The sequence below is a fragment of the Hyperolius riggenbachi genome, chromosome 1 (genome assembly GCF_040937935.1).
Source record: "Hyperolius riggenbachi isolate aHypRig1 chromosome 1, aHypRig1.pri, whole genome shotgun sequence".
In the NCBI taxonomy this organism is placed as follows: domain Eukaryota; kingdom Metazoa; phylum Chordata; class Amphibia; order Anura; family Hyperoliidae; genus Hyperolius; species Hyperolius riggenbachi.
Window position 1 is genome coordinate 31,971,302 of NC_090646.1, and position 18,264 is coordinate 31,989,565.

The following is an 18,264-nucleotide window of genomic DNA, read 5'->3' on the forward strand; positions in this document are numbered from 1 at the left end:
ACTGTTTATGACACAAGCCTCAAACCTGGTACAGTTGGACATTGGGTGACTGGGGTTAAAATTCAGAAAAGGGGGTGGAGTCCCAAACAGACATTTTGCTCCTTTTTAGTGCAAATTATTGATGCCAAAGACTGCCAAGCTCACAAACTTGGTTATTGAGTAATTGAGTAAATGTGTGTTAGGGTTAGAAAAAGTGGGCGCAGACAACACCAGCCAGATACATAACTGGGCAACGCCAGGTCATCAGTGGGCGGAGACAAATACAAATTTTACTGTGAAAATGTAAACTGCAGCCATTATTACACTGTTATTGGTAGGGTTCTCAAGGTTTACACAGTTGGTGACTGGAATTCATATTCAGAAAAGTGGGTGGAGCCTACAAAAGCTAATCAAAATTAACCTATCGATTTTCAAAGGGAATATTTAATTATGCCATTCTTGCACTATTAAAGACACAAGCCTCAAACCTGGTACAGTTGGTCATTGGGTGAAACGGGTTCAAATTAAGAAAAGAGGGTGGGGCCACACACAGCCAATCAGTTTTGTTTTTTTTTTTCAATGCAAATCATTGATGCCAAAGACCGCAAAGCTCTCAAACTTGCTCATTGAGTAATTGTGTGTTAAGATTAGAAAAAGTGGGCACAGCCAACACCAGCTAAATACATACCTGGGCAACGCCGAGTCATCAGTGAGCGGAGACAAACACACATTTACTGGGAAAATGTAAACTGCAGCCATTTTTACACTGTTAATGATAGGTTTCTCAAACTTTGCACAGTTAGTCACTGGGTGACTGGGAATAATATTCAGAAAAGTGGGTGGAGCCTACAAAAGCCAATCAAAATTCACCTATTGATTTTCAAGGGGAATATTTAATTGCTGCCATTCTTGCATTGTTTATGGCACAAGCCTCAAACCTGGTACAGTTGGACATTGGGTGACTGGGGTTAAGATTCAGAAAAGGGGGTGGAGTCACAAACAGATAATTAGATATTGCTCCATTTCAGTGCAAATTATTGATGCCAAAGACTGCCAAGCTCACAAACTTGGTCATTGAGTAATTGAGTAAATGTGTGTTAGGGTTAGAAAAAGTGGGTGCAGACAACACCAGCCAGATACATAACTGGACAACGCCGGGTCATCAGTGGGCGGAGACAAATACAAATATTGCTGTGAAAATGTAAACTGCAACCATTATTACACTGTTATTGGTAGGGTTCTCAAGGTTTACACAGTTGGTGACTGGGATTCATATTCAGAAAAGTGGGTGGAGCCTACAAGAGCCAATCAAAATTCACCTATTGATTTTCAAAGGGAACCACAAACAGCCAATCAGTTTTTTTTTTTCAATGCAAATCATTGATGCCAAAGACCGCAAAGCTCTCAAGCTTGCTCATTGAGTAATTGTGTGTTAGGATAAGAAAAAGTGGCCGCAGCAAACATCAGCCAAATACAGGAAAATTGATACTTACCTTCGGTAATTTTCCTTTCCTGGTGCATCTCCATGTCGGCATACTGCTGGGTTAGCTCCGCCCCTCTAACCCCTATAGGACCAATCAAATTCTTATAAATATATGGTCCCTACCCCTCCAACGCATTCTCGTATATAGAACTCAGACATGCTGGACAAGGGTGGGACGTATGCCGACATGGAGATGCACCAGGAAAGGAAAATTACCGAAGGTAAGTATCAATTTTCCTGTTTCCCTGGTGCCTCCATGTCGGCATACTGCTGGGATTTTCATAGAATAACAAGACCAATCGGGTGGGTGCAAAAAAGTAATTATTTATGAGAAGCAGACAAAACACTTCTGCCAAACTCTACTGAGGTCAGCAGGGCAGGATTCACTCTATAATGATTAATAAACGTGTTAGGCGATGACCAGTTTGCCGCTTTACATATGTTAACCAGCGAAATCCCTGCTGCCGCTGCCCAAGAGGAGGACATGCTCCTGGTTGAATGTGCTGAGGTACCGGAAGGTACTTCTGACCCTCTGGCTCTGTATGCAGACTTGATCAGACGAATTATCCATGCCGCAATCGTCCTGGTAGTAACCTCTTTCCCTTTCCTGGGTCCTGCTGGATTTATGAAAAGATGCTCCGAGTCTCGAAATGTACTTGTCATCTCCAAGTAATGTTTCAGACATCTTGACACATCCAATGGGTGCCACAGTGGAAAACTTTCATCATCAGGAAAGGCCGGCAAGGTCCATTCTTGATTCAGATGCTTTATTGTTACCACTTTTGGCAAGAAGTGAGACATTGGTCTCAGTACTACTCGATTGTGAAAAAAGGTCAAGAAGGGATCCTTCCAACCTAAAGCTCTGATTTCCGATACCCTTCTGCCAGAAGATATGGCTATCAGAAAGGCTACTTTCAATGTCAGATTCCATATTGAACAGTTCTGAGGCGGTTCAAATAAGTCTGACGATAAATACTCCAATACTAGAGGGAGATCCCAGCTCGGACAGATCTTTTGTAGTGGAGGTCTCAACTTCATTAAGGCTTGAAAGTACTGCTGAATCATCCTGTGCGAAGCTAACTGAAAACTAACCAAGGCTGATATGGTTGACACTTGGACTCTAAGAGATCTTACTGTCAAACCTATGTCAAAGCCTGTCTGAAGGAACTCTAACACATGCGGTACTGAAGGAGAAAGATAACTAGTTTCCTTTTGTATTGAAAAGTCAATGAATTTTTTCCATATTCTGTAATAAGTATTATTCGTAGATGATTTCCTTGCTTTAAGTAGTGTTTCTGTAACTGTTGAAGAAAATCCGGCCTGTATTAGCTTCCTCCTCTCAATCTCCATGCAGTCAATGACAACTTCTGCAGATGTTGATGCCGCACTTCTCCCTGTGTCAGAAGATCTGCCACTCGTGGCAATTTCCAGTAATCTGCCACCGACATCTTGATCAGTCGTGGAAACCACGGTCTTTTCGGCCAGTAAGGTGTTATTACTATAGCATCCACTTTCTCCTGCTGTAGCCTGTTGAGGAATCTCAGTATAAGCGGAGTCGGGGGAAACGCATATATCATAGATGCCTTCCATGCCTGGGTCAGGGCATCCACTCCCTCTGACCTCTTGGAGGGAAACCTCGAAAAGAACCTGGGCAACTGGTAATTCACATCCGAGGCGAATAAATCCACCTGGGGCAGACCCCAACGCTGAACCAATGCCTTGAAGATCTCTGTCTTCAACTTCCACTCGTTGTTTAGCACTAGGTTCCTGGATAAGAAATCTGCCTGAGAGTTCTGTGCTCCTGGAATGTAAACCGCTCTCAATGCCACCAGGTTCTTCTCTGCCCATGTCATTAGGGGAGCTACTTCTTTCATCAAAGACCAACTTCTTGTTCCCCCTTGCTTCTGGACATAGGCCACTGTTGCCTTGTTGTCCATCTGTAGACATACAGCTCTTCCTTTCAGAAGATGCGCAAATGCTTGTGTTGCCATAAATGCAGCTCTTAACTCCAGGATATTGGACACTACATTCACTTGTGGCTGATTCCATAGGCCCTGGAACCAGTAATCCTTGTAGTGAGCTCCCCAACCCAATCTGCTGGCATCCGAAGTAACTGTGATCCAACAGTGGGGAGATAGTTGGTTGGCTCGTTGAAGGTTCTGGATGTTCATCCACCACAGTAAGGACATCCTGACTCTTAATGAGATCCTGATGCATTGTGACATCGAATGATAATTCCATTGTTCTAGCAACAGATTCTGCCAAGGCCTCATGTGCCATCTGCTCCATTTTATCATGAGTATCGCTGATGACATGATTCCCAGAACATGCAGACACCTCCTCGCTGAGACCGATCTCTGCTGGTACAGCCATGCCACCTTCTGTACTAGGTCCTTTGCCTTGGATTCTGGTAAGGAAACTGTGTCTTCTACCGTATTGAAGACTGCCCCAGGTATGTCAGTCGTCTGGTTGGGCTGAACTGGCTCTTTTTCTTGTTTATCAACCATTCTAATTCGGCAAGGAATTTCACCACTTTTTCCGAATCTCTCATAAGGTCTTCTCTGGAACCTGCCATAACTAAAATATCGTCCAGATAGTGATGGATTTTTATTCCCTGAGTCCTTAATTCTGCCACTACTGCCACTAGGACCTTTGTAAAAGTTCTCGGTGAAGTGGAGAGTCCGAAAGGCAGAGAACAGAACTGCAGATGAACATTTCCTATGGAAAACCTCAAAAACTTTTGACAGTGTTGATGTATTGGTATATGGAAGTACGTGTCTTGGAGATCTATGGACATCATCCAATCCCCTGGAGATACCGCCAATATTATTGACTGTAGTGACTCCATCTTGAACTTGGGTACTCTTATTGACCTGTTCAGATATTTTAGATCTATTACAGGTCTGAAGCCATCTGACTTTTTCTGCACCAGAAACAGGGGCGAATAGATGCCTTTGAATCTCTCTGAGGCTGGAACTGGTAGTACCACCTTCTCGGCTATCAGAGTTTGGACGTATTGCTGTAGTACTTCTCTTTTTGTAGGATCTGACGGTATCCTTGTTGACGCCCATCTGTCTTTGGGGAGCTTCTGGAAGTGCCACTTGTGTCCCTTGTTGATGACTGACATCACCCAGGGATCTTGAATCATCTCCACCCAGACATTGATAAAATTCCTTAATCTTGAACCTACTATCAATGACTGGGCGGGCGCACCTTCAAAAAGGCTGCTTCTGTTGTCCCCCAGGTTTGGTTGAGGACTTCAAGGATCTTGCCAGATTAGCTTGTGTACTCCTCCAATTCTTCCTGAAAGATCTTCCTGGCTTGTAGCTTCTTGATTCCGCGAATTTGTTTGAAGCCTGCCTTTTAGGATTGGAAAAGCCCTTTCTAGCTGGTCTATCCTGCAGCAGTAGGCCTGATTTTCCGCCTGTCACCCTTGAGATAGCCTTATCCATCTCTTTTCCGAAAAGTGAAGATCCGTCAAACGGTATCTTGACCCAGTTCTGCTTCGAGTTCATGTCCGCATTCCAATGTTTCAGCCATAAGGCCCTCTTGGCTGTCACTGAATTCAACATGACTCTCGCTGATGCTCTAAGAGTGTCCATTGCTGCTTCACTAATGAAATCAGCTGAGAGTTTTAGGTCGTCAAGAGCTGAAATAATCTCTCCTGCTTCTACTCCTCTCAAGATAGCCTCTTCCACATTTGATATCCAAACATTCAAAGCTCTACCTACTGAGGTCAATGCTATAGCTGGTTTGCAGATTTGACCAGACATCAGATAGATTTTCTTTAGATCGTTATCCACTCTCCGATCTAGGATATCTTGGAAGGTCACCGTATTTTCCATGGGAAGGGTAACATGTTTCATCAATCTTGATAGAGAAGCATCTACCACTGGTGGTGATGACAGAAATGGCGCCTCCTCTTCTTTTATAGGATAAAGCTTTGCAAATTTATTATGTAATGATGTTTTATTCTCCACTTTCCCCCACTCTTCCAGTACAATATTTTTAATTTACTTCATTAATGGAAATGAACAGGACTTTTTTGACAAATGTGAATAATATTCTTTGTTCTGAGCCTGTTCCTCCGGCGGGTCATTCCACTCCAGTGCTTCTTTGACTGCCGCCACAAATGGTACTGTGAGCGCAAAATTAAAGAGGCCCGAGGAAGGTTCCTCTTCTGAAACCTCTGGATCTGGCTGTCTATCTGTTACTGGTAATCCAGCTTGTGAGGTACTTGGGACTGCCGAAAGAGTAGCCACTTCTTCTCTCACTACTCTTCGGATAACATCCACTAAATCATCAGTCTTTGTCTCATTCTCGTGTGCTACATGACCTAAGCACTGTGCACACAAGGTCTTGCCTCACAACGCCCTATTAGGGCAAGCCCAGCAGTGACCTTTCCCAGGCATAGATCTTCTCCTTGGAGATCTGGACCTGGATCTGGACCTAGATCTCGATTGTCGTGAGGAACGATATTGCCGAGAGGATGAGTAATCATAATATGCTCCGGACCCCGAGCAACGACTCTGTGATGATCTTCTGTTCCTGTTGTCTGGTGGTGCACGAGGGCTATTAGCTCCTCCTTGACCCGGTGGAACCACGTAAGAGCTGTAAGATATAATTTATATATATATATATATATATATATATATATATATATATATATATATATATATATATATATATATAGCTCAGTGATCTATTCATAAGGTGTTTAAGCTTTTTTTTTTTTTTTTTTGTCCCTTACCCAGACGGTCCATGTTGATCGCCAGCCTCAGCGGATGAGTCCACTGCAAACACGATAACATACAATCAGAACCAAGTGCATACTTGAAACATTTGCATAGAAACTAAGAAAAAAAGACTTCCCAATAGTCTTTAACTTACAGGCAGAAGTATCAGAAAGATTTGTCTCATCAACCTTGTCCTCCATATGCAGTCACTGGCACTCCAGAGTATACAATACATAACACTCTCCTGGCAGCCCTGACAGCAGCACTGGTCAGCAGCAAGGTCAGCCTTACACTGAGACACTCAGTCTCGTTTAAATAGGCCGCCTCCCTGTGCCTCACAACGTGCTGGCGTCACTGGCCGCTTCTTGCCCATATCCAAGATGGCCGTCGCATCCTCCGACCTCTCAATGGCTACTTCCGGACCCGCGCGCATGCGCAGAGGCCACTTCCGCCTGCCGAACACACGAGAGGGGCCGTCCTCGCCGCCATTACTCATTCAGAGTCGGCCCCTCTCCAGCCGCCGCTTACCTTTTCCGTGCAGCGTCCGTGGACATGCCTCACAGCATTTAGCTGTTGCTGGGCTGGCTTCCCCACTACACCACCAGGTATGTTGGGCTCGACCACGGGCACATTTAGCTGCCTCCTCGCACAGGAAGCTTAACCTGTGGAGACTGGGTAGGGAGAAATAAAGAAAGAACACAAAAATAGAAAATAGAAGAAAAAAATAGATAGAATGATAGACATAAACACAACAGTCCTATAGTGTCTGAGGACAGCAAGAAGAATGCGTTGGAGGGGTAGGGACCATATATTTATAAGAATTTGATTGGTCCTATAGGGGTTAGAGGGGCGGAGCTAACCCAGCAGTATGCCGACATGGAGGCAAAACATCAAAAAGGACACGGCACTCAGGAGCTGTATGCAGCAACAAGCTGTATTGGAGCAAGCGATAACACTACATGTTTCGGGCGGAGCCCTTCATCAGGTGTACCGCCCACCATCAACACAAGGCATTAAATACCCCACACCCAGGAAGTGACAACATATGAAAAATTTAAACAAATATATACAACCAATCAGGGAACTATACATACATGTCTACCCTGACAGAACCTGAATAAACATGAATGTATAAGCATATCAAAAATTCATTACAATTACATCATATTGCACAATATTTTAACATGAGCCAAATGACTTATCTAATTGAAGTATCAAGTCCATTATTCCTCTGTGGAGTCCCCCCTGTAAAAATTCACAAAAAACAAGCAAGATTATTGTTCTCGTTCAGACCCCTAGGAGAAACACAATCGAATCTCCATATCCATTTAGCTTCACGTTGTAAAAGCAACTTATCCCTATTACCACCCCTCTTAAGCGGTGGAATGGAATCAATAATGAACCACCTCAATTGGGACACAGCGTGCCCAGCCTGCAAAAAATGCCTAGCTACAGGAGTATCATAATTCGCTTTTCCAGCGGCATGATTGGTGATAGCCTGTTTGTGCTGTTGAATCCTGCATTTTGCCATGCGTCTGGTCTTACCGATGTAGACCAGACCGCATGGACATTTCAGGCCATACACCACAAACATAGTATAACAAAAATAGCGATTCGTTATAAACATTTTTTGACCAGTTCGAGGATGCAAAATGTAATTGCCTTTTATAATAGAGCTACAACAATTGCAGCTTAAGCAAGGAAAGGTACCGCGTCGCGCTGGAACCGCTACATCACGCGTTAATTTCCGTATATCTGAGTCACAGACAGTATCACCAATCGATCTGCCTTTTTTATAGGCAAACAAGGGCGGTTGTTCAAACAACCTCCCATATTCTCTGTCTACCTGCAAAATAGACCAATGTTTGCGAATTATGCCCCTGATCTGATCTGACTGATGACAAAAAGTAGATACAAAAGGAATACGATCATGGAGGCACCAGGGAAACATACCTGGGCAACGCCGGGTCATCAGCGGGTGGAGACAAACACAAATTTCAGAAAATGTAAACTGCAGCCATTCTTTCACTGTTGATTGTAGGGTTCTCAAGCTTTGCACAGTTGGTCATTAGGTGACTGGGATTAATATTCAGAAAAGCGGGTGGAGCCTACAAATGCCAATCAAAATTCACGTATTGATATTCAAGGTGAATATTTCATTGCTGCCATTCTTACATTGTTAATGGCACAAGCCTCAAACCTGGTACAGTTGGTCATTGGGTGACTGGGGTTAAAATTCAGAGAAAGGGGTAAAGCCACAAACAGCCAATAAGATTTGTTTTATTTTTATGCAAATTATTGATGCCAAAGACCGCAAAACTCACAAATTACGCCATTGAGTAATTGAGTCATTATGTGTCAGGGATAGAAAAAGTGGACGGAGCCAACACCAGCCAAATACATACCCGGGCAACGCCGGGCCATCAGCTAGTGACAGAGAGAGAGAGAGAGAGAAATGCATCATTGATGGGAATGATACAATTTAAATCTACAACTGTTTTCCGCTGTTCACATTCAGATATGTTTACATGTATTTTATTGTAGCTATTTTTAATGTTGATTTCAGTCATGCAGTTTTTAAATCTCCATCATAAACCCATTCAAAGCGATACATAAATTATTTGTATTACATGTTTTCTTTGCAGATAGTGAGAACTGCTTCAAGTGTCCCGAGAAAAAGTGGCCTGATAAAGAGAAAGTGACTTGTATTCTCAAAACGTATGAATTTCTGTCATATGACGATGATGTTCTGTCTTTAATATTTTTACTCATTACCTTACTACTTTTAGCCATGACACTATTTATATTGGGGATATTTATTTATTACTGGGATACTCCAGTTGTGAAAGCCAATAACCGGACTGTGAGCTTCATTCTCCTGACCTCCCTACTGCTGAGCTTCCTCTGTGTCTTCTTGTTCCTCGGACGTCCTGTGGATATAACCTGCATGCTGAGACAGGTGTCTTTTGGGGTCTTCTTCTCCATCTCTGTCTCCTGTCTCCTGGCCAAGACTGTCACTGTCTGCATTGCCTTCAAAGCCACCACACCTGGCAGCTACTGGAAAAAATGGGCCACATTCAAAGTATCCAACACTTTGGTCCTGATCTGTTCTTCCATCCAATTTATGATTTGTGCTATTTGGCTGTCATTATTTCCCCCTTATCAGGAGAATGACATGTACACTTATCCTGGGAAGATCATTGTTCAGTGTAATGAGGGTTCAGTGATCGGCTTCTACTCTGTGTTGGGTTATATGGGGTTTCTAGCAGCTGGGAGTTTCCTTCTGGCTTTCATGGTGAGGACATTACCGGATAGCTTTAATGAGGCCAAGTACATCACGTTCAGCATGCTGGTGTTCTGCAGTGTCTGGCTTGCCATGATCCCGGCCTATCTGAGTGCCAGAGGGAAATACATGGTGGCTGTGGAGATATTCGCCATCCTGACCTCCAATGCTGGATTACTAACCTGTATATTTTTCCCAAAATGTTATATTATGCTTCTCAAACCTGAGCTCAACACTAGGAAAGAAATTTGTAGCAGAAAATGACCCCATACAATTACTCACAATGGTATATGTGAAATTGCTGTTGAGAGTTTTATTTTAATGTATTGCTTTGCCATGTGTGTGTGGTCCTTAGTAGATAATAAAAAAATGAAGTTTTTGTCTGACCACTTGACAATTGGTAATTTTTTTTGTGTTTGAAACATTCATGTTGCACTTTTTATGATACGTTAACAGAACACTTACCATATGTATACCCTTTATTTGCTATGTTCCATACATAAAACATTTATATACTGTCATTTCTTTACTACTAAAAAATAGTATATATTACTGTATATGACATTTTATTTGGGAATGTTTCATATACATAAAAGAGATTCAGCTTTACCATTTATAGCCCACATATAATCAGAATCAGAATTGTTTATTTCGCCAAGCATGACTGGGTTGGGCACTATCCAATACATAGCTCAAGTAAAGGATAGATACAGGAGGTTTCACAACATGTGATTTAAAAAAAAAACTAAGAGCACAGTATACAGTACATCATACAAAAAAGTTCACATGAAGTGGCACAGAAAAGGTCTGCTCAGTTAGTCAAGTGGGCAGGTTGACTGGTTGGCCGCAGCTCCGGGGGACAGAATGTGCAGAGAGTTCAGGAGGTTGACAGACAAGGGAAAAAAATAGTTCCTGTGTTAAGTGGTTTGGGTGGAAATGGCCCGTAGCCTCCAGCCCAATGGAAAAGGGCTGAAAAAACAGTGACCTGGGTGAGAGGGATCGCTGGCAATCCTCAGTGCTCTAAAGCGCAGTCTGGAGCTGTATAGTTGGGTGAGTGAAGGAAAGGGCCCACCAATGATCCGCTCTGCAGACCTGATGACACTCTGCAGTTTTTGCCTGTCACCAGCAGTGGCACTGGCATACCTGACCAAGATGTAAAATCAGAGGATAGCTTCAATGGTGGTGGAGTAGAAACTTGTCAGGATCTCCTGGGCCATGCCAAACTTTCTAAGTTGATGGAGGAAAAAGAGTCTCTTTCAAAAGAGATGATGGGGCTCAGGAGGCGGGCACAGGGTACTCTCACCACCTCATTGCTGTCAATATAGTTTGGAGGTGGGGTGTGGGCAGACTTCCTGAAATCAATGAGCAGCTCGACAGTATTTGCAGTGTTGAGCACTATCCTGTTTTCCTTGCACCGGTGGCAAATTCCCGATGAGGCCGACAATGGTGGTGTCATTGGTAAACTTAATGACCTTGACACAGTCTGCCATTAATCTGAACTTATTTGTATAAAGGGAGAACAGCAGTGGAGACAGGACAAAGCACTGGAGCGCCCCAGTGTTGGTGACCATTTCTTGTGAGTAGATATCCCACAGCTTAACGAATAACGACCTGGGTCCTATTGGTTAGGAAGTCCATGATCCAATGGTGAAGGGTGGGGTGAACTCCCAGTATGGCAAGGTCTTCCTAGAGAATGTGTGGGTAGATGGTATTGAAAGCTGAGATAAAATCCAGGAGTAATATTGTTTCATACGTGTCTGTTCTTTTCAGGTGGTCAAAGATATACTCCAGACCGATATTTATGATATTGTCAGTGGACCTATTAGACCTGTAGGCGCATTAAAAAAGGTCTAGCAGGGGCAAGGAGGAGAGCTTAAGGATGAATAGGACTACCTTCTCCAGGGTTTTTATGATGACTGACGTCAGGGCTATGGGCCTAAAGCTGTTATGGTCGTAAGGAGTAGGCATGTGTGAATCTGGATTTTTTTCACAAATTAATATTAAATCTGAAAACAAGATATTTCTTGAAAAGATTTTAAGTCAATGTAGCCTACAAGAATCAGTAGTTTGCAAAAATTCTATGTATTTTTTGTATAATTTCTTCTCACAAAAAAATGCCTATTTTGATGTCTTATTCCTAGTGACCCAATCCAAGGTAAAATCAACCTCTGTCTGCTTGCGATTTCTATTCAGAGCCCACTGTGATGAAACTCGGAAAAGCCGCTGCCTCCCAAGGTGAGGCGGCTGTTTCCGCGTCCAGCATGGCGTCACAATGCGGAAAAAAACGCTGCATGCCGCATAGGCAGAGCGGCAGAATCCGCATTGGTAACGGCGGAATCCGCATTGGTAACGGCGGAAGCCGCATTGGAGGCGGCTCCCGCACTCGGTTCACTGGATACATTGCAAAACAGTACTGGTGTGGCTGGGACTGATAGTCCACCTAGATTCAGAGTGACATGCGCGCGCGCACAGAGGCAGAGCTTAAATAACAGCCAGAAGGGAGTCAGCTGACCAGGCGGGTCAGCTGACATTTTCCACTACTCTCATTGGTCCAGCAATTAGGGAGGTCCTGGAGAGGTGCTTGTGTATATATACTGCTGGCTGTTCACTTGCTCTTTGTCTGGCGTTGCGAACACATACGTGGGAGCACTCAGACCCGTAGTCAGATCCCTAAGTGTGCCGGGACCAGCTGGAGCTGTAATCCTACACTTAGCTAGATTCTGTTGATAGCTTAAAGTACTAGTTTGATTGTGATTATCTGTTATGACCTTCTGCCTGCCTGACCATCCTCTTGTATTCTGATCTTGTACCTTGCTATTCTGATACTCTGTTGCCAAACCCCGGCTCGTCCTTAGACTCTGCTTCTGCCTCTTGATCTTGTACCTCGATATTTCTGATACCCTGTTGCCGAACTCTGCCTGTACCTAGACTCCGCCTCTGCCTTCTGAATTTGTACTTTATCTGTCCGTGTGTTACGATCTGGCTTGTCTGACCTCGAGAACCAACCTCACTATTGGAGGCGGTTCCCCGTCCTGTTAGTGACACTTTCTCCTGAGTGTCACTCTCAGACTTACCTTCCTATTCGCAGCCTGACTCCTCCCGCCTTGGAGAGTTCAGGTCTTTGGAAGGAAGCCGTGCAGTACTCCCCAGTCCCCACTGCACTGAGGCTCAGTCCTCTTAGTGTTACTGTTACACCAAACACTACACTCTACTCTAGTACAGAGGTTAGCTGGTATATCGGATTATCGGTGATACTGCAGATCACTTACAGTGGTGTGAAAAACTATTTGCCCCCTTTCTGATTTCTTATTCTTTTGTGTGTTTATCACACCTAAAATGTTGCTGCTCATCAAAAACCTTTCACTATTAGTCAAAGATAACATAATTGAACACAAAATGCAGTTTTAAATGATGGTTTTTATTATTTAGTGAGAAAAAAACCTCCAAATCTACATGGCCCTGTGTGAAAAAGTGATTGCCCCCCTTGTTAAAAAATAACTTAACTGTGGTTTATCACACCTGACTTTTAATTTCTGTAGTCACCCCCAGGCCTGATTACTGCCACACCTGTTTCAATCAAGAAATCACTTAAATAAAAGCTGACACAGAGAAGTAGACCAAAAGCACCTCAAAAGCTAGACATCATGCCAAGATCCAAAGAAATTCAGGAACAAATGAGAACAAAAGTACTGTAATTGAGATCTATCAGTCTGGTAAAGGTTATAATGCCATTTTTAAAGCTTTGGGACTCCAGCGAACCACAGTGAGAGCCATTATCCACAAATGGCAAAAACATGGAATAGTGATGAACCTTCCCAGGACTGGCCGGCCGACCAAAATTACCCCAAGAGCGCAGAGAAAACTCATCCGAGAGGCCACAAAAGACCCCAGGACAACATCTAAAGAACTGCAGGCCTCACTTGCCTCAATTAAGTTCAGTGTTCACGACTCCATCATAAGAAAGAGACTGTGCAAAAACGGCCTGCATGGCAGATATCCAAGGTGCAAACCACTTTTAAGCAATAAGAACATTAAGGCTTGTCTCAATTTTGCTAAAAAAACATCTCAATGATTGCCAAGACTTTTGGGAAAATACCTTGTGGACCGACGAGACAAAAGTTGAACTTTTTGGAAGGTGCGTGTCCCGTTACATCTGGTGTAGAAGTAACACAGCATTTCAGCAAAAGAACATCATACCAACAGTAAAATATGGTGGTGGTAGTGTGATGGTCTGGGGTTGTTTTGCTGCTTCAGGACCTGAAGGCTTGCTGTGATAGATAGAACCATGAATTCTACTGTCTACCAAAAAATCCTGAAGGAGAATGTTCGGCCATCTGTTTGTCAACTCAAGCTGAAGCGATCTTGGGTGCTGCAGCAGGACAATGACCCAAAACACACCACACTCCTGAGCGATGCTGAGAAAAGACCCTTCATAGACGAGGCCAAAAGGCTGAGAGCCGTGCACATGAAGGAATACCCGGATTACAAGTACAGACCCAGGAGGAAGACCAAGACCCTCCTGAAGAAAGACAAGTACTCCCTACCTGGCAATCTTCTGGCGCCAGGGGTCAGCCCGGTCTCCAGCGCGGTCGGAGTTGGCCAGAGGATAGACACTTATGCCCACATGAATGGTTGGACTAATGGGGCTTATTCTCTGATGCAGGACGAGCTGGGCTACACGCAACACCCGGGGATGAACAGCCCACAGATCCAGCAGATGCACAGGTATGACATGACCGGCCTGCAGTATAACCCAATGATGTCTTCTGCTCAGACCTACATGAATGCAGCGTCTACCTATAGCATGGCTCCAGCGTACAACCAGCAGACCTCAACCGTCATGAGCCTGGGCTCAATGGTCAAGTCGGAGCCCAGTTCCCCACCACCTGCGATCACCTCCCACACTCAGAGAGCTTGTTTAGGAGACCTGAGAGATATGATCAGCATGTACCTGCCTCCAGGAGGAGACGCCAGCGACCCGTCTACCCTGCAGAACAGCAGGTTACACAGCGTTCACCAACACTACCAAAGCGCAGGGACTGGCGTCAACGGCACGGTACCACTAACGCACATTTAATGACTTTACGGACGCTTTTGCTTGACTGCCAAGCACATCAGAATGCAGAGAAAAGGACAAGGAGTCATAAGGGTGTTTTTTTTTTTATTTTCTCCATATTTTTTTTTTTTTTTTTTTTTTTTTTTTTTTGCACACCTGTTTTGCACACATGTTGCACACCTCTGAATGGCTGAAGAAAAACAAAATGAAGACTTTGGAGTGGCCTAGTCAAAGTCCTGACCTCAATCCTATTGAGATGTTGTGGCATGACCTTAAAAAGGAGGTTCATGCTAGAAAACCCTCAAATAAAGCTGAATTACAACAATTCTGCAAAGATGAGTGGGCCAAAATTCCTTCAGAGCGCTGTAAAAGACTCATTGCAAGTTATCGCAAACGCTTGATTGCAGTTATTGCTGCTAAGGGTGGCCCAACCAGTTATTAGGTTCAGGGGGGCAATTTCTTTTTCACACAGGGCCATGTAGGTTTTGAGGGTTTTTTTTCTCACTAAATAATAAAAACCATCATTTAAAACTGCATTTTGTGTTCAATTATATTATCTTTGACTAATAGTTAACGGTTTTTGATGAGAAGAAACCTTTAAGTGTGACAAACATGCAAAAGAATAAGAAATCAGGAAGGGGGCAAATAGTTTTTCACACCACTGTATAATCTGGTATACATCTGTATTCCCAGTGATACTGCAGATCACCGGTAATCAGATCCTCTCTGTGCTCCACCGTTCGTTACACCCATATTAACCATCTCTACTAAAAAGCGTCAAGCCAGCCATAGAGTCCCTAAAAGCCAAAGCATGCCAAAAGTTCTACGCTATCAGGAAAGAATTGTACAACCTCAAACCACCGGTAAAGGCCTGGCCAAAAGTCTTTGACAGTGTCATCACCCCGATCCTACTCTATAGAAGTGAAGTATGGTGCCCAACCACCTACCCAGATCAATCAAAAGGACAGCACAATAAAAATATTCCACCTGGAATTCTGCAAAAACCTCCTCCATGACCATTGGAGTATCTCAAACTTTGCCTGCCAAGCAAATCTGTGTAGATTTCCATTACTGCTTGAGATACAGCAGGTAGTGTTGTCCAACTGGGCTCACATACAAAACTGCAGCCCACTACAAAGTCATGTTGCACAAAAAGTAGTGGTTCGAAGGAGGAGTCCTCACACAGACTTGCAGGAACAACATATGTCTTTTTTAACCCAAATAACTATGTACCTATGTAACGTGTAAAGCGTTTACTGTCCCATCACATATACAAGCAAAAATGTCTGACCTGCAAGGCCGACAATTGTATCAGGGCCACTCTGGGCCCCCTTTGTCAAGGCATGAAGCAGAAAGACATACACACCAACACAGTGCAAAATACAACATAACTAGCCATCCAAATACCCCAAACTCCACCCCCTGGGTGGTTAATCACTCAGAAACGTGTTGCTTCCATGATGCACTAATTTCCACATTGTTGACATACAAAATGATGGATAATGACCATCAATCTATCCAAAAGAACTAACCTGGATGTTAATGCAGTACATAGACTGTGCATCATTGCCATAACAGAGACAGCAGACATAAGTCCAAAAAGGATACAACCCATGCAGGCTGTCATTGAGGGCCACTCTGAAGGCTATAGACATGGTGAAACCCCACAGCAAGGAGGAGAGAAGTGATAACCTTAAAAAATGATAAAAATCAATAAACTGCAGTTAAAAACAACCTGTTGCAAAATCAAATATGCACAAAAGCTGCTACAATGGGTCAAGGTCATCTCGTATCCAAAACACATGACAATACATTGTTACTATTCAGGCCCCTCAGTGTGACAGTGTTCAATGTGAAAATCCAGTAAGTCTCTCTCTGCAATAAACCTTTTTTTACAATCCCCACCTCTCCTTGGGGTGTGCACTTGCTCAATGACCATACCTCGGTACCACTGCGGTGCTTCTGAAACCTTTTCTTTTATGGTCCCATGGTCATCCCCACATAGGCAAGACCACAGGGACATTTCAAGAGGTATACGACATACTCTGAGTCGCAATTGAGATACTGCTTAATGTTGTATCTCTGACATGTGTGTGGGTGAAGAAAATACTTGCCAGTATTCAAGGCCGCACATACATTACACTTAAAGCATTTGACGCATCCTGTCCTGTTAGACAGCATAAGTTGTGGTTTGCCATATTTTTGCCAAGGATCCGCTTGTACCAATCGAGACTGCACCGCTCCTGGTCCTGTGCGTTCCAGCGCTGAAGGGGGATGGACGTTCTTTAGCAGACGTACATCCTATTCCCTAAAGAAACAAAAGATTTAGTGTCAGCTGACAGTTTTAGTCAGCTGACACATAGGTTGAGTTTGTAATGTTGTGTCAGCTGATCTGTTAGTCAGCTGACACTCAGGTAGGGCTACAATGTGAGTGCTTGGTTGCTGTTAGACAGCATCAGTTGTGGTTTGGCATATTTTTGCCAAGGATCCACTTGTACCAATCAAGACCTAAAACTCCAGTGCTTAGGTGAGGTCGAGGAAACTCACCTGAGCGAGCAGGTATTTCCTCTAAACAATGAACGAGTTTTGATTTCTGTTTCTATTGCTTTGGCTGGTAAAACTCATAATTGTCAGGCTTTTGTTGGTTGTGAGGCTGCAGGGAATTTTTTAGATTCTGATTCAGCCCATCATTTTAGAATTACGACTTCTATTTTGTCTGAAAATATATGTGTTACTGCAATTGATAATACCCCCCTTCAAAACTGTCAATTAGTGGTCAATGTGGGGTTATTCCATTCTGAGTCCATTAAGTTTTTTGTCTCCAGACACCCTCTTGTCCTGTGGTCTTAGGTCTTCCTTGGTTGACTAAACATAATTCAGTGATTGATTGGCAGTCTAAACAACTTGTGACTTGGTCATCTTTTTGTTTTAAGAATTGTCTCAAAAACCTTTCATTACTTGCTGTATATCAAGAATTTGCTGATGTATTTTCTCCACAGGCTGCTGATAAACTTCCTCCACATAGGTCTTATGATTGTGCCATTAATTTGTTGCTAGGCACTATGCCACCCGGGGTCGGTTATATAATCTTTCTGGGCCAGAAGATAGGGCTATAAAATATTATATTAAAGAGGAACTGTCACAAAAATCTTAAAATGTAAAACACATACGAATAAGAAGTACATTTCTTGATAGTGGTATAACCTACCCAGTCTCCGACCACTCCCCCAACCATTTCCACTCCTCTTCCTTTTACCCCTTCATACCTTCATACACCCTTGAATAAAACCACACGGACTACCCGGCTTGGATAAATTTTCGGCCAAAGCAGCCCATTTATTTTAACCAAACATATTTAAGAACAACATTTTCATCATACATAAATAACTCTTTATTCAAAACGCAACATTAACTCTGAGCACTGAGGTAAGGGGTCCGGAGGCACCCTCTGATAATCGTACCCTTCCGAACCTGGCATGCAGCCTTGAACCGGCCCCCGCCGCGTTCTCCGGCTCGGGGACAGCTGCATGCCCACTTAAAGCGGCCTTCCGCCGAATTGTCTCTCTTGCAGGATTGTCCCTTGACAAATCCTTAACCTGATAAACTCAACCTCCGGAGCCCCTTCCCCTCCTGCTGCAATGACAAGTCAACCCCCCCGTACTCTAATACTAAAAAAGGGGGAGGGAGGGCGGGAACTTTTCCTCTTCTCTCCGCGGAGTGCCTAAGC

At 43.6% G+C, this 18,264-nt stretch overlaps 1 protein-coding gene across 1 annotated transcript; it reads left to right on the forward strand.

Moving 5' to 3' along the window:
- Window positions 1-11,125: 11,125 nt before the first annotated feature.
- On the forward strand, window positions 11,126-14,647 carry LOC137545089 (transcription factor Sox-3-like). Its single transcript, XM_068266219.1, has 3 exons — window positions 11,126-11,182; window positions 11,252-11,311; window positions 13,833-14,647. The coding sequence occupies exons 1-3, from the start codon at window positions 11,126-11,128 to the stop codon at window positions 14,556-14,558; spliced, it is 843 nt and encodes a 280-aa protein (XP_068122320.1). The 3' UTR covers window positions 14,559-14,647.
- The last annotated feature ends 3,617 nt before the right edge of the window (window positions 14,648-18,264 follow it).